This window comes from Myxocyprinus asiaticus, chromosome 22 (genome assembly GCF_019703515.2).
Source record: "Myxocyprinus asiaticus isolate MX2 ecotype Aquarium Trade chromosome 22, UBuf_Myxa_2, whole genome shotgun sequence".
Classification (NCBI taxonomy): Eukaryota; Metazoa; Chordata; class Actinopteri; order Cypriniformes; family Catostomidae; genus Myxocyprinus; species Myxocyprinus asiaticus.
This window is the reverse complement of record NC_059365.1, coordinates 17,737,586-17,765,546: the sequence shown is the minus strand read 5'-3', so window position 1 is coordinate 17,765,546 and position 27,961 is coordinate 17,737,586. Positions and strand designations below refer to the sequence as shown.

At 37.0% G+C, this 27,961-nt stretch overlaps 1 protein-coding gene across 2 annotated transcripts; it reads left to right on the top strand.

Moving 5' to 3' along the window:
* The first annotated feature begins 83 nt into the window (after positions 1-83).
* LOC127413088 (EGF-containing fibulin-like extracellular matrix protein 2) lies at positions 84-27,957 on the top strand. 2 transcript variants are annotated; one of them, XM_051649943.1, is made up of 12 exons: positions 84-102; positions 436-591; positions 6,211-6,454; positions 6,624-6,672; positions 10,319-10,531; positions 11,383-11,505; positions 19,381-19,497; positions 20,304-20,423; positions 22,695-22,814; positions 22,956-23,082; positions 24,624-24,819; positions 25,899-27,957. In XM_051649943.1, exons 3-12 carry the CDS (start codon positions 6,359-6,361, stop codon positions 26,058-26,060), a joined length of 1,323 nt encoding a protein of 440 aa, XP_051505903.1. In that variant the 5' UTR covers positions 84-102; positions 436-591; positions 6,211-6,358; the 3' UTR covers positions 26,061-27,957. The 2 variants fall into 2 exon arrangements, with proteins under 2 accessions (XP_051505903.1, XP_051505902.1); XM_051649942.1 differs by lacking the exon at positions 84-102 and having other exon boundaries at positions 370-591.
* The last annotated feature ends 4 nt before the right edge of the window (positions 27,958-27,961 follow it).

The window sequence follows — 27,961 nt, the reverse complement described above, 5'->3', positions numbered from 1 at the left end:
TGAAAGGAACAGAGAGCGAGAGCAAACTGAAAAAGATGGGAAAGATGAAGGATGACGAGGTGAAGGGGGAAAAGAGAGAAAGAAAGTTGAAGGCTGTGGGGGGTGAGTTTAAATGAAACCAGGTGGGGTCTCTGCCTTAGTGCGGGGGCTGCTGCTTATGTGTATGAAGGGGGGTTGGTTGAATGTGTGTGTGTGTGTGTGTGTGAATCTGTATGCTTTTGTTCTGTCGTAGAACTGGACAGATTTAGAATTTGGGCCACAGACCAGGAATTTTTATCCTGGGGGGTCAGATGGAGGGGTCTGGGGGCGGAGGATGGCTGTGCAGGGGGGCTGTATGGGGGTTGGAATGGGCTGTCCTTCTCTCCTCTCTTCCGTCTTTCTCTCCCTTGCATACATTTATAGTCCAGCTGTCCGTCTCCACATTCACTCTATCAGGAGTGAGGACAGAAGAGAAGACGTGCTACTACTGCACAGAAAGAAGAGAGAAGAGGGACCACAAAGCAACTGGAAGAAAAGGAGAGAGCAGAAGAAAGAAAAGTCATAGACTGGTAGAGAAATTGAAGAAACGTGCCTAAGCAAGAAACCTGGCCTGTGAGTATAGCAAAGAAAAAAGAAAATGTCATATTGCACTCTAATGTAATGTTATATTTTGCTATAATAGCTTTTGTTTGAGTGAGGTCTCTCTGCTTTTGCATATATAGTCATCTAACTAAATCAGGAATGTCAAGTTTGGAGCAGAAAGGGGCTGAATGGAAGTTATGTCACAGACAGTGTGCGACAGAAAGTGAGGTAGAGGCAGAAACAGATAAAGGGCAGACTAAGGAAAATTGGTCAGATTTGCTCCAGGCTTCTTGAAGGGCTGCACACGTCACACTCGCACTCCTGCACACTTCCAAACATCCATGACTACAGAGCCTACAGACACCACACTCCAGTCTATTGAGAGAACAATCAATCACGTTATATAGCCTATTCCACTTCTCTTAACATTCAAACTCCCCACATTTATTACTCAACCATCATGATGGTTTTATACATATCTAAATGCGCTGAGACAGTCTGCAGTGTTGCAAAATTTTCCAATCTCTATTCCAACCACTGTTTCACAACTAGATTAATGCCATCCACTGTAAGTTATTTGATCCCTGCAAATGCAAATGGTGACTTTGTTTGGATAATGTTTCTATTTTTAATGACAAAACGCTGATTCATACTAAATGCTGTCTGTTTATGAGAGCTGGTTTTCTTTGAAATACTGCAGAGTGCAGATTCTCAGAGGTTCTGAGGACACGCAAAAGCTTGTGGATTTTGTGGCAACAGTTGTGTTTGCATGAAAGCTTTTTGGCCCCCTTTGGAAACACAGGTGTTGTAGTAAGAATGAAGGCACAATAAAATGACTCTATGACATCAGAGCAGAGAACACTGCTTTACTGTACTTACACAGGCCACTGCTAACAGCATTTTTGTTCATGTATTTTGCTAATTACTTGTAGTTAGTTGTATTATTTTAAATGGCTGGATGCTGACTCGAGCATTCATTTAAAAGCAGAAAGTGAATGAATCGGACCTAGTACAGACTGGGGCCCTCTGTTTTAGCTGCATTAGTAGAATTTGTTAACTATGTTTGGTATTTTAAAATATTAAATCATCATCTCTTGGCTGAACTGTTGAGGTATGCAGTATGTAAATAGAAATGATCTTGTCTATAACTTGCTTTGTTTCTGGTTTTGTAAAAGGTAATAAAGTCTTCAGTGTCAGTAAAACACAAACTATTGAGTGACTTTTAATGGAATGTTCATCACAAAAAGTATTTGGACACATTAGCCACACTTAAAAACATATGAATGTCATTGCATTAGATGATAACATTTAAATCAGGTAGCATTTACAATATTTCAAAGAATGATATACAGTTCTTTAAGTACAAACCTTAAATAAGTTAAATAATAGATATAATATACAACAATAAGATAAAAAGTATATGGACACTTTCTAGTACATGTCCATGTGTAATGAACTACACCTGTTGTTATTCTGCTAGGTCGAACACCTGTGTGAACTTGAGGGTACCTGACTTCACACATCTACTAAAATTACCTTGGGACCAGTTGTTTAAAAGTCATTGCAAAAATAGCTAATAAAAGTTTAGTTAGTTCCGAGAAAAGGTCTAGCGTAATTTGTTTTGCAGATGCAACATATTTTGTTATCTATGCAATGAAATTCAGACATTTTAAGTGTGGTTAAAAGAATATTCCGAGTTCAATACAACTTAAGCTCAATCGACAGCATTTGTGTCGTAGTGTTGATTACCACAAAAAATAATTTAGACTCTGTCCTTTTCTTTAAAAAAAGCAAAAATCGAGGTTACAGTGAGGCACTTACAGTGGAAGTCAATGGGGCCAATTTTTGGAGGGTTTAAAGGCAGAAATGTGAAGCTTATAATTGTATAAAAGCACTTACATTAATTCTTCTGTTAAAACTCATGTATTATTTGAGCTGTAAAGTTGTTTAAATGATCATTTTTACAGGCATTTGAGGGTTTTAGGATTTTTGACATTACATCATCATTGCATCATGGCAAGTTGTAAAATTGGCTTTAACTTTACACAGAAAAGGTTAGTAAGTGATTTTGTCACACTAAAGTCATGTTAACACGCATATTGTTTATGTCTTGTGGCTATACTTTTGAAACAGTGAGTATTTTAACGTTTACCGACTGGCCCCATTCACTTCTATTGTAAGTGCCTCACTGGAACCAAAATATTTACTTTTCTTAAAGAAGGGAAGGGACAAGTCAAAATAAATTTTTGTGGTAATCCATAGTATGCCACAAACGCTGTCGATTGATTTTAACTTGTATTGAACCCAGAATTTCCTGTAAGTGTACAAATACTCAGAAACACTACCAACATTACTATGCCTTTGTGGGCTTTTGCAAGTTGATACCCATGGGGCCATGGGGGTTCTGACAAGGCATAAAAATCCCATTTGAGTTGGTGGAAAGGACGTACAATTTTTACAATTGTAAGTTCATTGGCCAGCAAGGTATAAAACTGAAGACCCTACACAGCGTAAATGCTTTAGTCAACATGTCAGACTTTAAGTTTAATGCCCAGCTGGGTAGAGTGGATTAACTGCAGACATGACACTGGACTAGTGTTTGAGTGTGTGTGTGTTTATAAGGTTGAGAGGAAAGTAGGCAAAGAGTGTTTGTCATTATATGTGTGTGGTCCCTGCAGTGGTGTGCCCATCAGGTCAGATCTTTATTACTTGTGCTATTGGTGGTTGTATAATTACTCAGAGAAACACATTAGACAAAAGTCATTGGACTACTTACCTAGAACAGATGTATTTTCATCTTAAATCATCTAAATTGCCCCACACCAATTAATTATGCTGCATACAATTAAGTAGCCATACAATGACCGTAGCCTACCAACACCAAAATAAAACTTTGGTATATCATTGTGCAGGGGGCTCAAACAAGGGCATTCTGGGTAGCCACACTTGCCCTTTCCGGTAAACCTTGGGGGGCTTTCCCGGAAATGTGATACTCTGGGAAACACAGCGATGGCTAGGTTGACTGTTATGAAGAACGATGCCCACATCCTCTCTACTGGCATTCTAGAGGGTCAACTGCCCCTCAGACAATATGGTAGACGATATTACCCATGCCTCCACACTGCCCACACTCTGGCCAAGTGACTGGACCTAGCTCCCTGCTGGCCTCAAGTTTGTTTATGATGGTCGATTTCAGGTTTTCCCCAGTCCATATGCAACACCACAGGGACAGCCTGGTTCGAGATTTTGCGGTGCGCTACTCAAACCATAAGTAGCATGTAGGTCAGTCAAAAAGAGAGAGTAATTTAAACAGATGAAAGATTTGTGAGTGCACCCGTCTTTTCACAAGATTTAAGTGCGTATGTGTCTAAAGTGTTTCTTGTACAGTGGCTGCTGTAAGTCCTTTGAATAAGTTTATGCGGCTTTGGCCAAAAATCACAACAATTCTATTTGGAGGTTGATGCAACTGGAGGAGAATGTGCAGGTTTGCACGTCACCCTGTGGCTTGCTGTCTGTCGTGTTGAGTCAACATGACAATACTTTTAGTCTGGCCTCTCTAAACCCTGTTTGTTCAGGAACAACTCTCAAAGAAGTAGTGTTTGGCTCTGTGTCATGTTGGATCTGGTGTAGTATTTCCATAATGTGCCTGCAAACACACTGACGTAAATGGCAATGTTAATGCAAAGTGTGCATTCATGTGCCAGTATTTTGCTTTTAACAGAAACCCGTGAAAAACTTTTCACTCTCCTGAGAGTCAAAAATGTTTTGTAAGAATTTCAATCTTTCAATATTTCAGGTGCTCTTCCAGTGAGTCTTTGAAATAACAAACCTAATATAGTCTTTGCTCTAAAACTACTTAAAGGGATAGTGAAACTTCTCTCATCATTTACTCACCCTCATGCCATCCCAGATGTGTATGAATTTCTTTCTTCTGCAGAACACAAACAAAGATTTTTAGAAGAATATTTCAGCTCTGTCGGTCCATACAATGCAAGTGAATGGTACCAACATTTTGAATCTCCAAAAAGCACATAAAGGCAGTATGAAAGTAATCCATACAACTCCAGTGGTTAAATCCATATCTTCAGAAGCAATATGATAGGTGTGGGTGAGAAACAGATCAATATTTATAGCTGAAGTATGTAATTTCTGCACCACTAGTGCCACCGAATGGAATGGCAAAATCACTGAAACACAGAAAAAGTAACATACTTCAGCTTTAAGTCCTTTTTTTTACTATAAATTCTCCTCCCCGCCCAGTAAGTGGCGATATGCACTAAGAATGTGACTCAGCAAAAACAAAAAAAGAAGAATGTGAAAGTGGAGATTGATAGTAACAAAAGACTTAAATGTTTATCTTTTTCTCACCCACGCTTATAATATTTCTTCAGAAGACATGGATTAAACCACTGGAGTCATATGGATTACTTTTATGCTGCTTTTATGAGCTTTTGGAGCTTCAAAGTTCTGGTCGCCATTCATTTGCATTGTATGGACCAACAGAGTGGTGAAATGCTTCTAAAAATCTTCGTTTGTGTTCGACAGAAGAAAGAAAGTCATACGGATCTGGGATGGCATGAGGGTGAGTAAATGATGAGAGAATTTTTATTTTTGGGTGAACTATTCCTTTAAGTCCCGTTGTCTTTGCACTCTCACCAGGAACATACTTTTCTTAGGTTTTCTCTTTTTGTCTCTCAGATCATGCTTTCCAAATAACAAAAGACTAGCACAATCAAACATTGATTATGCATTAATTAGAAAATAATTGACAGGCTAAATTTTCCTTCTAGTCTTTTTCTTCTTGATTCTTTCTCATATTAAGAAAACAAATATATTCAGTGATTTTAAGCATTCTGTTTGTCTTCTGATTCTCCACGACAATGTGAGAAAATGGCTATTTTAATACAACCACCAGAGGGAGCCTGGTTATCAAGCAATTCAAGAGTTCATGCAACCTGGAGCACTGACAATACAGTTTAAACGAACCAGTTTAAATGTTACTGGTAACATTTGTGACCAAAATTTAATTTTGAGTTTGTAGGGTCTAATAAGAGTTGTGGGTGTATTTTTCATGGAATTGTCAACTATAAATGAATAGAAATTTTTTCATAGGAAAAATATTACATTGGTGGGGTAAATAGTCACATGAGCAAAGCCAATTAATTCCAGTTTGCCCATTTGAAAGACGATACCTGTCTCAAAATTCAGTAAAAGGAAGTAAAACCTGCTCTTTTAGATACGACTATCAGATATGGAACATCAAATGTAAAATATCTATTATTAATCTATTATTCAAATTTATGTGTTTTTATAAATTATGCTCACTGGACACATCAATGATCACAATTTTGATGAGTGGGAAAACTCAGATCCTTATTTTCAATAAATAACTGATTGAGCCACATTTTAAATTGTAGATTTCAAAGTAGGATATTGCTACATTAAATGAAACAAAGTAAAAGTCATAAAAATAAATATGCAGTTAAATCATTTCCATTAAATATGAAATAATATTTGCAACTTTCTATTGGGTCTTATGTTGACCAATTAAGTACATTTTGAGGTATCATAAATATGTTTGAACTGAGATGTGTTTAGTTTCTATGGTCTTCACATACTGTTTTTTTTTTTTCTTCTTTTCATTCACAGATTTCACAGTGCAACTTCTTCTCAACATCTAATTCAGAGACTCTACCATTGTGTGTGTATGTCTGTCTGAGTCCTTCTCTTTTGTCAACACTCCTGGAGGTGCTTATTTCTCTGTGCTCATAAGAGCCTGTTGAAGGTGTGTGTGAGGATGCGGCCCCAGTGTGTTCTACTCTTTTGTATGTGTATCTTTGTGTTTCTCCACCACGCCATTTCACAGCCACCCACAGAAACTGACACCTACACGGTAAGAAACATTTCCCTCCCTCTTCCTCTCTCTCTCTCTCTGAATTAAATGCATCTGTGATGTATGTTACATCTTATTTTGTTTATCTTTGCGGCCAGTTTCAGTACATAACAATGCATCATTTACATGTGCATAAGTATGCATTAATTTATCTATTGTTATTTTAAAGGAATGTACAGATGGGTATCATTGGGATCCACAGACCCAACACTGCAAAGGTAAAACATATGAACCTCTCATCATAGGTATCACCTAAACTCAGGGTTTTCAATGGTACGTGGATAATATAAAACTTAGAATTTTCAGTTATACTTAACAAGTATGTTGTATGTGTTAACATTAGATTACTTAATAGTTAACATGAACTTACAATTAACGATATTTTTACAGCACCTTTTAATCTTGGCTAATGTTAATTTCTAATACATTTTAAACTCTACAATTTGTATACATTAACATTAGTTAATGCATTAACTAACATGAACCAATAATGAACATCAGTTTATTGATAAACTAACGTTAACCAATATTAATTGGCTTGGATCCTTATTAAACATTGTGTTGATGGAAGAAACTACTACAAAACTAAATAATGGCAGCATATCCACTTAGAAATCTTAGATGGGAGAGAGTCATTCAGAATTATATTCTTAATAAACCTTTTTCACAGATGGTAATAATGCGTTTCTGCCTTATTTAGCAGCGTAAATCTCAAAAAAAATTTTATATTATACATTTTTTAAATATTGAGTGTAAATTTATAACATTATGCTTATTGTTATATTACCCTGGAATTAGTTAAAAAAAAAAAAAAAACGAATTACCACAGCTGTAAGGGGGTTTCGATTACACCTGCTAAGGGAGTGACATTAAATTTGGCATCTTCTCCCATCTGACTGTCTTAATCCACCGCTCTCTATTTTTTTCCTCTTCTGGAAAGTCATTCAAACATAATAATTTTTTTCTTTTGGTCTTGGAGCAAATGGGTAAGTTAAAATAATATTTGCTGTGATCTCCCATTCACCACTGTCGAAGTTTACCCTGCAAATGTTTACTTCTGCATTGCAAAACCCTGAGTGTGAAAATTGACCTATTGACTCTGTAATTTATATTAAAGGATAGTCTCCCAAAAATGAAAATTCTCTCATTATTTACCCACCCTCATGCAGGGTTGGGGAGTAACGGAATACATGTAATGGGATTACGTATTTAAAATACAAAATATAAGTAACTGTATTCCACTACAGTTACAATTTAAATCATTTGTAATTAGAATACAGTTACATTCAAAAGGTATTTTGATTACTGAAGAGATTACATTTTATTGTCATTTGTTTCATTTAATATTTAGTCCTTTCAGATGGAAAACATTTATAAATGGTGCGATCCAAAGTGCATTTGAACAGCGGTGAAACACTTTCTTATGATGTGTTACATTCATACGAGCAGACAGAGAAGTAAGTTTGAAGAAAGTTTGGAGCAGAAGAAATAGAAATAAACCTTGTGTAAATTGTCAGCTTTACGCTAATCTAAATGCTATTTCTAGCCATTTTACATGCACGTTACCAGGCACGATCATATTTCTGTATCAAGAAAATTCACGTTGGATCATAATTTCTTTTTCTCTAGTAAGACCTTTGATATTAGGGGAAAAAATCATATTCTTGATAATAATTTTTATATTGTTTTCCTGTAAAAATATCTAAAAATCCTTAAAACAAGATCAATTTGATTTATCTTGTTTTAGAAACAAAACTGCATAAGATATTTAGGTTTTTCAGAGAATGTATTTTTAACATGTGTATTTTGTCTTACTGTACTGGCAGAGTTTTTATAGTCAAAACAAGTGAAAAAAATCTACCAGTGCTGAAGAAGTAATCCAAAGTATTTAGAATACATCACTGACCTTGAGTAATCTAATGAAATATGTTACAAATGACATTTTACAGCATGTATTCTGTAATCTGTAGTGGAATACATTTCAAAAGTAACCCTCCCAACCCTGTATATATATATATATCTAAAAAGATTTCTCATCAACACTTTATAATAACTTTCATTAAGAACGTTACTATTATTACATTATTTAAGCTTAACAAATCGTTAGTTAATATTCAAATAAAGAATTTTATTTAACACTACTATAAATAAACATTAATAAATGCGTTAGGTACATTAGAAACATTGTTTTATTTATTACTATACTTTTTTATAAGTTTTCTTTTTCAAGGTACTAACATACCATTTGAGGAAGGTGACATTTTCAGACAAATAGAATGGAGAAAAATAAAATAAAAATCCCATGAAATCTTAAAGGGATAGTTCCCCCAAACTGAAAATTCTCTCATTATATACTCACCCTCATGCCATCCCAGATATTTATGAATTTCTTTCTTTTGCAGAAAACAAACAAAGATTTTTAGAAGAATATTTCAGCTCTGTTGATCCATACAATACAAGTGAATGGTGGCCAGACCTTTGAAGCTCCAAAAACCACATAGAGACAGCATAAAAGTAATCCATACAACTCCAGTGGTTTAATTTATGTCTTCTGAAGCAATCCAGTGGCTTTGGTTGAGAAACAGATCAATATTTTAATCCTTTTTACCATAAAGAGATTTATTGTAAAAAAGGACTTAAATATTGATGTTTCTCACCCACACCTATCATATCGCTTCTAAAGACATAGACTTAACCACTGGAGTCATATCAATTACTTTTATGCTGCCTTTATGTGGTTTTTGGAGCTTCAAAGTTTTTTACCCATTCACTTGCATTGTATGGACCTACAGAGCTGAAATATTCTTCTAAAAATCTTTGTTTGTGTTCTGCAGAAGAAATCATATCTGGGATGGCATGAGGGCAGCGTTGGGAGGGTTACTTTTGAAATGTATTCCACTACAGATTACAGAATACATGCTGTAGAATGTAATTTGTAATGTATTCCGTTAGATTACTCAAGGTCAGTAATGTATTCTAAATACTTTGGATTACTTCTTCAGCACTGGTAGATTTTTTTCACTTGTTTTGACTATAAAAACTCTGCCAGTTCAGTAAGACAAAATACATGTTAAAAATACATTCTCTGACAAACCTAAATATCTTATGCAGTGTTGTTTCTAAAACAAGATAAATCAAATTGATCTTGTTTTAAGGATTTTTGGATATTTTTACAGGAAAACAATAAAAAAATTATTATCAAGAATACGATTTTTGCCCTAATATCAAAGGTCTTACTAGAAAAAAGAAATTATGATCCAACGTGAATTTTCTTGATACAAAAATACGATCGTGCCTGGTAACATGTGCATGTAAAATGGCTAGAAATAGCATTTTAGCTTAGCGTAAAGCTGACAATTTACACAAGGTTTATTTCTATTTCTTCTGCTCCAAACTTACTTCAAACTTACTTCTCTGTCTGCTCCACTGTTCAAATGCATTTGGATCACATCATTTATATGTATAAATGTTTTCCATCTGAAAGGACTAAATATTAAATGAAACAAATGACAATAAAATAAAAAATTAATCTCTTCAGTATTCAAAATACCTTTTGAATGTAACTGTATTCTATTTACCAATGATTTAAATTGTAACTGTAGTGGAATACAGTTACTTATATTTTGTATTTAAATACATAATCCTGTTACATATATTCCGTTACTCCCCAACCCTGTATGTAGATATATATATATATATATATATATATATATATATATATATATATATATATATATATATATTAGAGACCTTTGGGTTGGCTGAGAATCTGGGTGAGGGATGAAGGTTGAAAACCCATCTGACCTAAAACATCATCAAGAAACTGCATTTATCATGTTTTCTGTTTTACTTTTGTGTCCTCAGATATAAATGAATGTGAGACAATCCCTGAGGCCTGCAAGGGTGAAATGAAGTGCTTCAACCACTATGGTGGGTACCTGTGCCTCCCTCGCTCTGCTTCAGTCATCCCAGCCCCTGATCCACCCAACCAGATCCACCCCAGCTTGGAGAACACGGCCAGTGAGCCATTCAATCCATGTCCTCCAGGTTTTGAGCCCCAGGGAGACAGCTGCCTGGGTGAGCGTGTGAAAATATGTGTGTGAGTGTGTTTTATGAACAGGTGTTAGATGGCCCGTGAATGTGGGGGGTATCAGCTATTGTAAACGATAGAATGCCATTGTTGAGAGTCACTGAATTTTGTGTGACTGGATCAAAATTAAAATTAAAGAGACAGTACACCCAAAAATGAAAATTCTGTCATATACTCACCCTCATGTTTTCCCAAACCCGTATGACTTTCTTCTTTCAATGGAACACAAAAAGAGATGCTAGGCAAAATGACAGTCTCAGTCACCACTGAGTTTCACAGCATCTATTTTCCACACAATGAAAGTGAATGAGGCTCCATTTGTGTTCCAAAGAAAAAGAAAGCCATACGGGTTTGGAACAAAAGGAGGGTGAGTAAATGATGACAGTATTGACAGTTATTGTATGCGATTTGGAATGTTTAGTTTTAACTATCAGAACTTAAATGATTCAGACAGAAACAGGTGGTTTTTAGGGAAGTGGTCAGTTAGTTTTTTTCGCTCAGACAACTGTGGGAATCATGCTGAAGTCTTGGCAGGGGGCTGGTCTGCAGGGGGTCACTGGATTTACTAAGGCTGAGACATCACAGCTGTTGTCTACCATCAAGAGGACATGAATAGAGATAGCATTACTCAGGAGCGGCATGTAGACATGCACAAAGTTAGCAAGGATTTATGAACATCCCATGAGCTGTGAAACAATAAATGTTCTTCTTGGCTGCAATAACAACATTCCAGAGTTGCGGTAGCTACAGTGCCATAATTGAGAATATCAGGAAAGCACAAAGCTAAATCAGATTTGTGTCTACAATTAATATCCATGATTCTGTCTCATGAGCACAGATGTGGATGAGTGTGAACGGGACACTCATGACTGCCAACCCAGTCAGCAGTGTTTCAATACAGAAGGCTCCTTCACGTGCCAATGTCCAGATGGTTATCGCAAAGTGGGCACAGAATGCATTGGTGAGAAATCTGTCTGTTACACTACACTGTATTTGATAATACAACTCATAACTGTATTTCAGTACAGTAATCTCTTGTATATTTACAGATTAGCTGTAATAGTGTGATGTTCACAGTTCTATGTTGTCACTTAAAGTTCCCAGCATGCACTGCGGCATTAAGAATTTACATGGATTTTTTACTATTTACTGGTTTATTTTGCTTTTATTTTTGTTTAAGTCTTAGTTACTTGTATTTTAATGTTCAGATTTTACTTTTTTGTGTAAAAGTATGTTTGTTGATTGTCACCATTGTTGAGTTTTGTATGCCAAGTGATGATATCTGTGTGTGTCTTGTTAGCAAAACATACTATGTAAGTTCACCAGAAACAAGAATCACTCACTGTACTGACGTCACATTGTTAAAATGTCATTCACTTCTTTTTATTACATGATTTATGTATAATGCATTTACTATTGCCACACATAGTGGCATTTCCAAGTTATGATCAGACTTACAGTTTGATCTTAAGTTTAGTCTTCTAAGTAGCACAATGCACCAACTTGCATTTTACTATAATACAATTACACTAGCTGGAAGAACATAATCTAATAATACAGAAGGTCCAAGGTGCCAGCTCAAAAGAACACTAATCACCATAATGGTGACTTCAAACAAAACACAACTATTGACAAAGCAACAGCACTAAATAAAACTAAGACTTCTATTAATTCTGAATAACAACTTTTGTACATGTCGCCATAAAGCCCCAAGGCATTGCCTAAGCACATATACTTATTCCAGCACAAAGGCTTATGGGTAATTCACCACTGTATCACTCAATGCAGTGCTATACTGTTATTTTACAGTGTACAGTATTTATTTATTCATAAAAAATACACAGTTACATTTTAGCAGCATTTTACATGGAATATTATTTGCTCCAAAGTTTGATTTATACTTTTTTTTTTTAAAGGATTTTTAAGTGACAGACAAGTGAAGACTGGTGTGTGATGAACAGAGAAGGGGGGAAGGAATATCATGAACACTAACCATATGCCACAGATTTTATATACCATGCATGTTTTTTTTTTTGTTTTTTTATAAATATATGGTTCAAAATTTCACTAGCATTCACTAAGATGGTATTGTGATTTTTAAAGTTCATTTTCCCACAATACCTTGCTAATAACAGCTATTTACTGTAAAACTAGTCACTTCACAGTGAGCCTGCTCTTGACCTCCCAGAATGCAACATGTCTGACAGCAAACTATTGTATTCTACTATTCTACTGCTGTAGAAGTTTGGCTGTAAATTTACAGACATTTTTGCAGTGTACTCTAAAGTTGCTAAGTTGCAACACCATATAACACCATATATATATATATATATATATATATATACAGTGGCCTGCAAAATTTTGGGCACCCCAAGAGATTTTAGCTCTCAGATAATTTTTACCAAGGTCTCAGACCTTAATTAGCTTGTTAAGGCTATGGCTTGTTCACAGTCATCGTTTGGAAAGGCCAGGTGATGCAAATTTCAAAGCTTTACAAATACTCTGACTCCTCAAACCTTGTCCCAACAATCAGCAGCCATGGGCTTCTCTAAGCAGCTGCCTAGCACTCTGAAAATTAAAATAATTGATGCCCACAAAGCAGGAGAAGGCTATAAGAAGATAGCAAAGCGTTTTCAGATAGCCGTTTCCTCAGTTCATAATGTAATTAAGAAATGGTAGTTAACAGGAATGGTGGAGGTCAAGTTGATATGTGGAAGACCAAGAAAAATTTCAGGGAGAACTGCTCATTGGATTGCTAGAAAGGCAAATCAAAACCCCTGTTTGACTGCAATAGACCTTAAGGAAGATTTAGCAGACTCCTGAGTAGTGGTGCACTGTTCTACTCTGCAGCGACACCTGCACAAATATGACCTTCATGGAAGAGTCATGAGGAGAAAACCTTTCCTGCTTCCTCGCCACAAAATACAGTGTCAGAAGTTTGCAAATGAACATCTAAACAAGCCTGATGCATTTTGGAAACAAGTTCTGTGGACTGATGAGGTATGCTTGGAGAAAAAAGGGTGCAGAATTTCATGAATAGAACACTCTCCAACTGATAAGCACAGGGGTGAATCGATCGTGCTTTAGCATTGTGTTGCAGCTAGCGGCATAGGGAGCATTTCACTGGTAGGAGGAAGAATGTATTTAATTAAATACCAGTAATTCTGGAAGCAAACATCACACCATCTGTAAAAATTTGAAGATGAAAAGAGGATGGCTTCTACTACAGTATAACGATCCTAAACACACCTCAAAATCCACAATGGACGACCACAAGAGGCGCAAGCTGAAGGTATTGCCATGGCCCTCACAGTCCCCGACCTAAACATCGAAAATCTGTGGATAGACATCAAAAGAGCAGTGCATGCAAGACGGCCCAAGAATCACAGAACTAGAAGCCTTTTGCAAGGAAGAATGGGTGAAAATCCCCCAAACAAGAATTGAAAGACCCTTAGCTGGCCACGGAAAGTGTTTACAAGCTGTGTTACTTGCCAAAGGGGGTGTTAATGAAAACTGACCATGCAGGGTGCCCAAACTTTTGCTTCGGGCCCTTTTCCTTTTTTGTTTTTTTGAAACTGTAAAAGATGGAAATAAATTAAAATTGCTTAAAATATTAAAGAAATGTGTCATCTTTAACTTTATGCCTTTTGGAAATCAGGCCATCTTTTGCTCGCTTAGCTATTCACAGCAACAGAAATTTCAATCAGGGGTGCCCAAACTTTTGTATGCCACTGTATATGTGTTTGTGTATATATATATATATATATATATATATATGGGATCAATCTCATAACCTTTCCATTGCTAATGCCATGCTCTAGTAGTTGAGCTATAAGAAAACACATACTGATTTATAGATGTAGACACCTGTAAACTCTTGAGAGGAATGAGAGAGTATGGTGTTAAAAATTTGGATGGGGTACAATTTCAATACTGATACGAGATAACTGTCACTATAAATGGGACTACTGAAATTTTTACATAAAATAATTACTTGTGTTGGTTGGCAAGCCAAATTTACGGTTAATCATTTGCAGGATATTAATTGTTGATATCAACAATTCAGTTGCAAGATGGCGCTGCAGTTGGCAGCCTCGGTGTGGAGCTCTTCAATTCTTTTGTTGTTTTTGTTTCTTTGTCCTGTGTTTAGTAATTTTTTTCCAATCAGTTTTACCAGGGAGGAACTGCTGAATATTCGGCAACACATACCAGACAATCTTTTCCCGGTTTTTGACAGACGTTTTGCTGCACATTTTAGTTGGAGGTGCAGCTGTGTTGTTCAAGCGTGCTATGAGATGCAAGCGAGGGAAGCGAGCCGGCACGCTGGTCAAGCTCCGACAGCGTGGCTTTTGAACAGCGCTGCCGAATATTCATCTAGTGAATCTCTGCTCTCTTCCTAAAAAAACGGATGAACTACATCTCCTCACTCGTACAATCAATGACTTTTCAAACTCTGCTGCCTTGTGCTTCACAGAAACCAGGCTGAGTGAAGCCATTCCAGACAGTGCGTTACATCTGCTGGGCTTTCAGCTGTTTAGAGCGTATCGCGGAGGTAACAGGGAAAATGAGAGGCGGTGGAACATGCTTTTACATCAATCAAAGTTGGTGTACAGATGTAACAACGTTAAAGAAGATGTGCTGTCCTAATTCTGAAGTGCTCTTTATCAACTGTAAGCCTTTCAACTCACCACGGGACTTCTCCTCGTTTATTCTGGTGAGTGTTTTTGTTCTTCCACAAGCGTGTGTGAGTGCAGCGCTGCAACAGCTGGTTGATCAGATCACAGATGTGGAACAACAATACCCGGTCTCACTTATTATTATTCTCTATGATTTTAACTGAGCCAACCTCACCTGTGAACTGCCAAACTACAAACAGCACTTTACATGCCCCACCAGAAACAGAAACATACTGGATCACTGCTACACAACATTAAAGGATGCATATCGCTCTGTCCCTAGAGCAGCTTTGGGACTCTCTGATCACTGTCTGGTCCATCTTCTTCCCACCTACAGGCAGAAACTTAAATCAGCTAAACCTGGAGTAAAGACTGTATAAAGATGGACCAATGAAGCAGAGCTGGAACTGCAAGCCTGCTTTGACTGCACTTATTGGAGTATTTTTGAAGCTGCAGACACCAATCTGGACGAGCTCACAGATACTGTGATATCATATATCAGTTTCTGTGAGGATATGTGCATTCCTACTAGGACTTATTTAACATTCAACAGTGACAAACCATGGTTTACAGCAAAACTCAGCCAGCTTCGTCAGGCCAAAGAGGATGCTTATAGAAGTGGGGACAAAATCTTGTACAATCAGGCCAGAAACACACTGACAAAGGAGATTAGAGTGGCTAAAAGAAGCTACTCTGAGAAGCTGAAAAACAAGTTATCAGCTAATGACCCTGCATCAGTGTCGAGAGGCCTGAAAGACATTACTAACTACAAGACACCATCCCCCAACACTATAGGGAATCAACAACTGGCTAACGACCTGAATGTCTTTCACTGTAGATTTGAAAAGCCCAGTCTCACACCCCATACCCACTCTGGCTTTCACGTCACACAAACATCAACACCTCCTGCAACCACCCTCCTCCCCCTCCTGCTACTCAACCTGCACTTAAGATGTGTGAAGAGGATGTCTGCTGGGTCTTCCGGAAACAAAAGACAAGGAGAGCACAGGGCCCAGATGGTGTTTCACCCACTTGTCTAAAATCCTGTTCTGACCAGCTGGCCCCCACCTTCACACAGATCTTCAACAGATCACTGGAGCAGTGTGAAGTTCCCTGCTGCTTAAAATGCTCCACCATCATCCCTGTCCCAAAGAAACCCAAAATCACAGGACTTAATGTCTACAGACCGTCGCTCTGACATCATTTGAGAGACTGGTTTTGGCCCACCTGAAGGACATCACTGGACCCTTCTTGGATCCCCTTCAATTTGCTTATCGAACAAACAGGTCTGTGGATGATGCAGTCAAAATGGGATTGCATCATGTCCTGCAACATCTGGACAGACCAGGGACATATGCAAGGATCCTTTTTGTGGACTTCAGTTCGGCTTTCAACACCATCATCCCAGCTATTCTTCGGACTAAATTAAACCAACCCTCTGTTCCCACCGCTATCTGTCAGTGGATCACCAGCTTTCTGACAGACAGGCAGCAGCTAGTGAGAATGGGGAAATTCATTTCCAGCACCTGTGCAATCAGCACTGGTGCCCTCCATGGATGTGTGCTCTCCCCACTGTTCTTCCTTTACACAAACGACTGCACTGCCAAGGACCCCTTTGTCAAGCTCCTGAAGTCTGCAGATGAAACTACTGTCATCGGCCTCATCCAGGATGACGATGAGTCTGCATACAGAAGGGATGTTGAACAGCTGGCTATCAGGTGCAGTCAAAACAACCTGGAGCAGAACATGCTCAAAACAGTGGAGATGATTGTGGACTTCAGGAGGAAAACCCCAACATTGAGCCCGCTCACCATTCTGAACAGCACTGTGGCAGCAGTGGATTCATTCAGGTTCCTGGGCTCTACCATCTCACAGGACCTGGAGTGGGGGACCCACATTGACTTCAGTGTGAAAAAGGCCCAGCAGAGGTTGTACTTCCTTTGCCAGTTGAGGAAATTCAACCTGCCACAGCCTTTGCTAACACAGTTCTACTCAGCAGTCATTGAGTCTGTCCTCTGCACTTCAATAACTGTCTGGTTTGGTTCAGCTACAAAAGTAGACTTCAGAAAACTATAATGGACAGTTTGGAATGCTGAGCAGATTATTGGTTGCCCCCTGCCCTCCCTTCAAGAACTGTACACTTCCAGAATGAGGAGAAGTGTGGGAAAAATCACTCTTAACCCCACTCGCCCAGCCCACTGAATGTTTTAACTGTTGCCTTCTGGATGGTGCTGCAGAGCGCTGAGCACCAGAAGCGTCAGGCACAAGAACAGTTTTTTGTCTTATTGTGTATTTCTATATATACTTATTTTCTATTCACCTTTTATTTTTATTATATTTTTTTATTTTTTATTGTCTTGTTGTTGTGTTGTGCACTGGAAGCTTCTGTCACCAAAACAAATTCCTTGTATGTGTAAGCATACTTGGCAATAAAGCTCATTCTGATTCTGAATTTTCACTAGTTAAAATGATAATTCTTGATATCTGTAATGGAATTACTACTAATGAAAATGTTACATTTTTATATCAGCAATTACATATGAACTAGTAAAAAAAAATTTTTTTAAATAAAAAAATTACATCATAACTCGCAGAAGAATACATTCTTGATATCAAAAATTTAAATTCAACTAATAAAAACTGTAATTCTTGATATCTGTAAATGCATTTTCAGTAGTAGAATTTCACAGCGATCTGTTATCTATGGCAAGCCAAACTGACTTTTAATCATTCACAGGATATGAAATGTTTATATCAACAATTACATTGTTACAAGTGCAGATATCTGTTCCTAATATCAACAATTGAATTACAAGTGGTGAAAATGCAAATTTTTTATCTCTGTAAATGTATTTCAACACGTTAGATTTGGTATTTCAGATATCTGGAAATGGATTTTGGACATTAATAAATTGAAAAGTAATTAAAGATGTCTAAAAAGTCTTTCTTACTAGTTACAATTACATTACAGATATCAGAAATGAACATTGCCACTAGTGAAACCAAATCACCGATATCAAAAATGAGGAATTTTACTAGTTGTAATTCAATAATGGACATTTGCGCTAGTCACCATGTAATTATTGATATAAAAAAAAATTTACTAGTAAGAAGTGCTTTGCTGATATGTGAAATAGAAATTTGAACTAATAAATACATTTTTGATATCTATAATTGCATTTTAAATAGGAGAATGACAGATCCTTGTGAAATCCTACTAGTGAAAATGCAGTTATGGACATCAAGGATTACAGTTTTTACTAATTGAAATTAAATTTTTCAAGTAAAATCAAGAATGTGTATATCTGTGACGTCATTTGTTATATCAAGAATTAAAGTTTTTACCTGTGCAAATGTAATTACTGATATAAAAAATTAGCACTAACACTAGTGGTAATTCGATTCCTGATATCCAAAAATGAGCATTTTAACTAGTAAAAATTTAATTGTTGATATCAAGAATTCATACCCTGCGAATGATTAAAATTCAAATTGGCTTGCCATATGTGTTAGCTTCAATAGTTCAAAAGAAAAGAGTAATCAAATTATAGGAAAAGATCAGTCAATTGTTGTTTCTGTGGGTAACTTATTTGGTTCTAACCCTAACCCAAAGGAATTGTAATACATTTAGCCAGAGACAAGGCTACAGCACACCCAGTAACAACAGGAAACCACTGGCCCTTAAAATAAGCATGGAATATTGACCACAAGGATTAATTCACTCTTAAACTTGCACATGTGGGCCCAAAAAGTATTGGGACACTTACACCACATTTAAAAATGTGTTTGTGTGTTTGTCATTGAATTACATTACAGAATATTAAATCAAGTGACATTCATTTTAAAGAAAAATAACACAAATACACTTTTCAAACAAAACATTTCACAAGATGCTTGTTAGATTCTAAATTATTAAACAATAGACATACTGTTTAAAATTAACTTTCTGTTTGTCAAGCTTAGTGGACCATGTGCATAGTCAATGTTTTATAGTAAGTTTTGAGAAAAGGTCTACAACCATTTGTTTGCAGATGCCAATCCTGATATTTTGTTACATAAAACTTTTTGGGGCTACTTTAACAAAAAGACCTGATTATAGCAACAAGGAATAGAAGAACACATACGTGACCTCAGGTTTTTTATGTTTTATACTTTTTCAGACATTGATGAGTGCCGGTACCGCTACTGTCAACATCGCTGTGTTAATGTCCCTGGCTCATTCTCTTGCCAGTGTGAGCCTGGTTTCCAGCTGGCTGGCAACAATCGCTCCTGTATCGGTAGGCCAACCCACACGCTTACTCCCACGCCCAGTTTTGCCATACCCCGAGTCATAGGCCAACCCACCACACACACACACAATTACTCGGAATCCAAGCCCACATTCTTACTCAATTCCATCCTACACCTCATTTTCTTTGAGTAACAGCCAAAACCAGTAAAAGAGCACTTTGTGCTCAACGCACAAACAGGAAGGGAGAAGTTAATACTGTTGAAAATATGAGGAAAAATGAGAAAAACCTTCTGATTGGATACATCTGAAATAAAAAAATGCTGCCTTTAGGATATCTCTGAGTCAGAAGTTTATGAAGCTGAAGTGTGTGATTTTTTTTATGTTTATATACTTTCATATGCAGAGACAACTATAAGTCATTTGAAGGTTGATTCCCTGAAGAGTGTAAACACTTTGGCTCTGTGATGCTATCACAAAATTGGTCTGTTTGTTTGAGAATCCTGACCAGCCTGACAGCAACACTGACTTAACCAATGGCATGAGATTAGGGCCAGACTATCTGTTTGTCCAATAGAAAATGGGGGGAGTGTTCAGGAAACCTGTTTTAAAACAATAATTATTTTTGCAATTCCGTTTAGTGACTTTAGTGGCACAGAAACTACACACATCAGCATTCAAATATTTCATCTGCTTGAAGTGAAAAGCGATTTCAACAAAATGGCCAATACAACTCAGAAAGGATTATGGTTATCTTATTCTCTTAATTAATTTACTGTAACGTTTCAGTGTCTGCCTTACACTGAATATTTTAACATGTAATCCTGTCTGTTGTGTCATTTTGCTTGAGTTTAGATGTTGATGAGTGTGGCATGGGGGCCCCCTGCAGTCAGAGGTGTTATAACACATATGGGACATTCCTCTGTCGCTGTGAGCAGGGTTATGAGCTGGGACCAGACGGCTTTGCTTGCAATGGTAAGATGGGAGCAAACACAAACAAATATGTAAACAAAAACAAATGTACATGGCTCAACAATAAGTATGGTACAGGGCCAGTGTGAGGGTTGCAGGACAATTGACAGAACTGTCATTTGGCCTATGGAGCCTGTGCTGTGTTGTTATCACATATTAGATTCACTGATCATGTACATGGGGTTTTGTAAACATTTGATTTTGTGTAACGTATTGAACATTGTTGTTACAAATTCTGCAAATCTAGCTGGTTAGCATAGATTTTTTTTTTGTTGTTGTTGAAATTGTGAAATAGTGAGAATGACTTGCGATAGTCTTTCTGATTACCACTTTTTATTGATTCCAACACATGAAACAAAAAAGCAAAACATAAATGCACAGAATCAACTTTTAACCTCCATTATTCCCCCTCCCAATCCCCAACCCAACCCTAACCCCCAACAAGCATCCCTGTGGTCAAAGCCAAATCACTCACACACACACACACACATATATATATATATATATACTTTATAGGCATGTAATGATACACAAATTTCACGATACGATTCGATGCATAGCTTCACGATACAACACGATACGAGCACCCACAAATGTTTCGCTCAAACTTATTCAATGGTTCTACATAAATGTCTTTTAAATCATAAATGCCACAAAAGTTTCTGACATTGGCAACAAAAAGCAGAGCTCTAAGTATCTTAAACAAGTTTGGTTGTTGAGAAAAAACTAATATGAACTCACAATTTTCATGTTTTTCTTGAGAAAATAAGTTTGTCTATACTCTTCCCTCTGTTTCACTTTGCATGTAAACTTTACCGGCGTTATTACCGGCTTATATCATGTGCGCAAGTGTTGTTCTCAAAGCCGTTTACGTATTAAAGTCAAATGCAGATAATTATAAGTCTCATGTAATCGCGGGTTTCTTACGTTGTTGTTTTTTGAATAAGCTGTTTTTTGATAGTTATGATTCATAACTTATGAGCATCTTGCTGTGCATGTTGCGCTCAGTGTCTGCTGGGAGAGGCGGCTGTTAAACTTACTGCTGCTGTTTCTGTCTCACAAATCCAAAGATTTATGCGGTGATGTCGGCATTAATAAAACGACATGTTTGATGTACTGTAGCACCAGGACATGACACTGTTGTTTGGCAAATTCGACAAGCTGTTCCGCTGCAGTACATTCTACTTGGCGTTTGCCATCGATCTTCTCGCCTATGTATTGGAAGTGTGTTGCTCTGTTTTTCTGTGAGCACTCTCATGGTTGCCTCTCTTGAGAGGAGACTGTTCCGCAGCTCTCAATATTGCGCTGATTGGTTTTAATGACACTATAATGTGTTTGTTTATGTATCGTATGATACATATGGTATTGTATAGTGAGCGTTGTATCGTACGATATAATCTTCTTCTTTCAGCTGCTCCAGCTGACCATCCGTGATCCACATATTTGACTTGGCACAGGTTTTTACGCCGGATGCCCTTTCTGACGCAACCCCCAGTGGCTGGGGAACTCTCACTCACACCTATGGGGCATATCATACGATACAATACGATATTAGATTTTTTCACACCCCTAATACTCAAACCAGCCCATCTGGCACCAACAATCATGCCACGGTCCAAATCACTGAGATCACATTTTTTCCCCATTCTGATGGTTGATCATTTACTGAAACTCCTGACCCATATCTGAATGATTTTATGCACAGCACTGCTGCCACTCAATTGGCTGATTAGATAATCGCATGGGCTGATGGGCTGGTTTGAGTATTTCTGTAACTGCTGATCTCCTGAGATTTTCACACACAACAGTCTCTAGAATGTATTCAAAATGGTGCCAAAAACAAAAAACATCAAGTGAGCGGCAGTTCTGTGGATGGAAATGCCTTGTTGATGAGAGAGGTCAACAGAGAATGTCGAACTGACAAAGTCTACGGTAACTCAGATAACCTCTCTGTACAATTGTGATGCGGGTTGGCACTGTTTTGGCACGAGGGGGACCTACACAATATTAGGCAGGTGGTTTTAATGTTGTGGCTGACCGGTATATATATATATATATATATATATATATATATATATATATATATATATATATATATATATATATATATATATATAGAATATAACTTTCATGTAGTTATTGTTATATAATAATTGTCAGGCCCTGATATACTGTAGACACAGTACATACAACTTACAACTGGAGCAACAAACAAGTTCACATGTTACTTTTCTTTCATTGTCTTCAAATTTCTCTCCCACCATTTGTCTTCAGACATAGATGAATGCAGCTCCTCCAGTTACCTGTGCCAGTATCAGTGTGTAAATGAGCATGGAAAATTCTCCTGTGTCTGTCCTGATGGCTATCAGCTCCTGGGCACACGTCTCTGCCAAGGTTTGCCTCAATTCAATGCACTCTCATGGACACACTCTCTTCTTCATCTTTTCCATACACTGAAAAGAAAAATCTGAGACATTCTCTCCTTGTAGACTGTTAAATGATTTAATTGCTATCTGTGTTTTACTCTACAACAAGACATAAACGAATGTGAGACTGGAACTCTCCAGTGCTCTGATGGACAAACTTGTGTGAACATTCATGGAGGCCATAAATGTGTCAACTCCAAAAGCTGTCAGGAACCCTATGTGCAAGTGTCTGACAAGTAAGTAAACAATTTGGAAAAACCACAAGCATTTGCAGTATGTTCAAATCATAGATGCTTACGCACTGGAACTTTTGAGATATTTTCTCCTCCATTAAATGTCTTTAATTCAAATCACTGTTCACCAATAGAGTCTTTTTGTGGCATACCTGACACGGTTTCTGAAATTGCCCTGTTTATTTTTCCAAATCTTGGGCCAATTCCTTAGTCTGTGCCTCTGAGCATGTCTTAACATAATCTGCACAGTTCCACAAGCTTTAAACTAATGACAGGTGGTTAGATATTTCTGAAGAAATATCTGGGTAGATGGATGACATCCAAAATGTTAAGCCAATTTGTCTGACACATGGTACACATTCTCTTAATTTGGTACAGTTGTGGCGAATATTGTTTACTACTGTACACGGATTTGTTTGTCAGATATATAGATATGTGTTATTGTCAAGTATTAAAAAAAATCTCCTTTCATTTCAGTTAAATTCAGATTAATTCAACTCAGTTCGATATAACTCAACTGAATGCAAATTAAAGCAGTTCAGTTCAACTCAGTTCAGTCTAAATCAGCATTTCAAGAGTCTCTGAATTCAATTAAATTTTATATAACTCAATTCAATTCACTTCAGTTCAGCTCAGTCAAAATAAGTCCTGTAAAATGATCAGTTTATTTCAGATATATTTAATTCTATTCGACTAAATTCAGCCACGTCCTGTAAAATTATATCAGTTCGGTTCAATTAAATTAATTTACATTAAATTCACCTTAGTCAAAATCAGTCAAGTCCTGTCAAAGTTAATCGGTTCAGTTCAGGTAAGTTCAATTTAATTCAATACAGTCAAGTGTTGTAAAATGTTATCAGTTGGGTTCAATTCAATTAATTTCCATTCAATTCAGTCAAAATCAGTCAAGTTCTGTCAAATTTTATCAGTTCAGTTCAGATTAATTCAGTTCAATTCAATACAGTCAAGCCATGTAATTTTTTTAAGTCAGTTCAGCTCAATTTAATTTATTTCTGTTCAGTTCAGTAAAAATCAGTCAAGTCCTGTCAAATTTTATCAGTTCAGATAAGTTTAATTCAATTCACTTCAACTCAGTTCAGTCAAATCCTTTAAAATGTTATCAGTTCGGTTCAGTTCACCTTTGTTCATTTCTGTTCAATTCAGTCAAAATCAGTCGAATCCTGTAAAATTAGATCAGTTCAGTTCAGAAAAGTTCAATTCAATTCAGTCAAGCCCTGTAAAATTTGATTTTGTTCAGTTCAGATAAGTTCCATTAAACTCCGTTCAGTTAAATTCAATTCAGTCAAAATCAGCCAAATCCTTTCAAATTTTATTGGCTCAGATCAGATAAATTCAGTTCAATTCATTTCAGTCAAGTGCTGTAAAATTTAATCAGTTTGGTTCAGGTAAATTCAATACAATTAATTCAATTCAATTAAGTCCTGTAAAATGTTATCAGTGCAGTTCAGATAAGTTCAGTTCAGTCTTGTAAAATTGTATTGTAAGTCTTTCCAAACTGATGTAATTCTCTCTCTTCACTGTAGTCGCTGTACATGTCCCGTCACAAAGCCTGGCTGTCAAGACCTGCCCTATTCCATAGTGCATCGCTACATGAGTATCACCTCAGAGCGCTCCGTTCCATCAGATATCTTTCAGATCCAGGCCACCAGTGTCTATCCTGGAGCCTATAACACCTTCCGCATCCGCTCTGGAGATGACAATGGAGACTTCTACATCAGGGTAGGATAAAAACAATTTTACTGGTTGTTAATATTCTGAAAGAATACCTTAATTACATACTATTACTGAGCATTGCCATGCTGCTTGCTATTTTTTTGGTTTGAGAATTGAAGTCTACTTCTAAAAAATGCGCTGTAAACATCTCACATCTCTCTGATAGTTGACTATAGAATGCGTGACAAAAAACAAGCAAGCACTGTTGTTTTGTACAGAGGAGTTTGCCAAGATAAATTACAGTAATGCCTACTTAATGCTAATTAATTCACATGCTGGGTTTCCATCCAAAATGTTTAGCATTTTTTAAGCAAATTTAAAAAAATTCGACTCAAGAAAATACTAATTGTTGCACGTTTCCATCGTTTTCATAATCCACATTATCATGAGGGAGCCGCCTTGTCATGATGGAGCAGCTGAATGACCTCTCTCTGCTTTTGGGACAGTTTTATTTGCAAGATTGGAGCAAGTATCTCATTTTATTAAATGCATCCACGAGACACCACAGAATAAGTGTAATATCTGATATAATGTGGGCTGAAATAGCTGCGATGCCCACACACCACCAGTCTCTTCATACCTGGGAGCGCCCGCTCTCAAAATTGTTCTGGCGGATTGTGAGGACCCACTTTATTGACCAGCTGTGGGTTAACCACTTCCGAATAGCAAGCGCTATTTTCAAAGAATTGTGTGCCTAGGTCGGACCTTTCTGTGGGCTAGTCACATCAAGCTATCGCACACTCTTAACACATGCACGAATGGTCAAAACACATCATCATTTTGCGAATAAACCATTTCCATCACCTTAATGCTCATATGAACTAATGCAAAACTCCTCCTAGCACATTAAATTTTAAGCAAATTTAGAACTTTATTCACATATCAAGAGTTTCCATTCATGATTTCTTATGTGCAATTTCAAAATGTGCATAAAAATTGTTGGATTGAAACTCACCGACAGTACAAATCAAAAAGATTTGTGATCCCATCCATCCAGACTGATAAACTTGAGAAATAGCTTCAATTTCCTCCTAACAGAACATAGTTTTGGAATGATGTTGTGTATTTCATGTGTCTTTCCTCAGCAAATCAACAACATCAGCGCCATGCTTGTTCTCGCCCACGCTGTGAATGGCCCCAGAGAGTATGTGCTGGATCTGGAGATGGTTTCCATCAACCCCCTCATGAACTTACACACCAGCTCTGCTCTGCGCTTAACAATCTACGTGGGGCCTTATGCCTTTTAATGGAAAGAGATATAGAGATTGCTAGAGAGGGAAAAAGAGGTTGAGGGGTGTTAGCACTGATTGATTCATCCAACAAGGAGGGGTTATGAGCTGAATATGTCTGCCTCTGTAATATTGTATAGAGGTCTCATGAGCGATGTACCAATCTATACAACTACTACATCATAAATTATAAAAAGGGGTATTAGAGACAGGCACTCTATTTTTAAGACAAAATGTCTTACCAACTTACTATATTGTGTCTTATTGTATTTAACAGCTGCACTATGACTCCAAACCTGCTGTACGACCCATGTAGCCTTTGTCTTTTGCCACTCTCCCGTTGTTCTTGTTGTTGTTGTTTTTTTAATTAGCCTCTTTCTCAGGATAAGGGGTGCAGCTATCGTCTCAGAGCTATTGACTCTTTCCATTGGTATGGTCTCCAAGTGCAGAATTCAGCAATAATTTTAAATCGATCCAATTTAATTCGTTGTATTAACAACAATATCAAGGTACCAAAACTGTATAAATACATCTGTGTATGTTTGTAGTGTTAAGCTTTAGTCTCTGTTAATTTTCCACTATCTAAGTTCTTTTCTTGAGTTCAGTATTTGTTTTTATTCATTGTTGTTATGCAGTAACCACTCAGTCATTCCAACTTTCTGCCTTCAACCATCATCAATAATGCTCACATTACTTTGTGTCGTTTGTTCTATACCACGCTGCCAGTGTTCAATCCTGGATTTATTACTGTAATAAATTTGATAAGACCATAAAAATCTGGTTCCAGACCCACATTTGTTTGCATTCCTTTGGGCATGTTTTCTTGTTATCACTTTGCTTTGCTTCCTCTTCCACCTAATGGAACGTCTTGCTCACATGCCCTGCTGCCCACCCTTCCAATCTCTTAAAGTCATCTAATCATGGGATAGACTAGAACCCTGCTATTGAACTGTCCACCTCTTTGCTGCCTCATTAGCACATCCCTGATGAGATAGAGAACTGAAATAAAATAGGTTTTGTTGGGAATATGTACATAGCCATTTAGGGGAGACTGGGGCAAGTTGTTACAAGGGCTAGACCATAGTAACTATAAGGTTTTGAGACAAAAGTCCAATTATATAAATGTGTTTTCTTCAGCAGTGTTTTTGTATGGTTTCAGAATCAGTGCAAAATCAAAACACCAACCAAACCAAAAATCTGAAATAGTTTAAAATCCTCTTAAATTTGAATCATTTTTGTGAATTCTGTGCTCTAAGCTTAATTTCCAGTCATATTTTTTGCTATTTCTGATGGTTAAACAGGTGAACACAATAAAACAACACTGGAATATATTCATACAAGAGTCAGCTATGATATGAAGGTAGATTTTTACTGAAAGGTTGAGCTTTGTAATCATGCATTTCAGGTCGGGCCAGTTTTGGGTGTAATCCGACTACAAATTAACTTGTATTAGTAATATAATTACGTATAAAAGTAGTGTAACACATACAATTTGTAATTATTGTAATCAGATTACAGTTACTGACTTTTAATTTAATTACTTTTAATTACATTACTAGGGTTACAAATATTTCTAAAATAATATTATGTAGAATACATTTAAAACATGCATTATGTTAATATATACATCTTTTTGCATTTCTTAGACATCTGAAGGGTGTGTGCCCCCTAACAAGTCAATGAACAAAGAGGATATGTAGACAATATTTTGAATTTGTTAAGTGGAAAGGGGTTTTAGAATGTAACTTAAAGGGATAGTTCACCCCATAATGACAATTCTCTCAAATCATTTACTCACCCTCATGCCATCCCAGATGGGTATTACTTTCTTTCATCTGCAGAACACAAATGAATAATTTTAGAACAAAATCTCAGCTCTGAAGATTCATACAATGCAAGTGAATGGTGACCAGAACTTT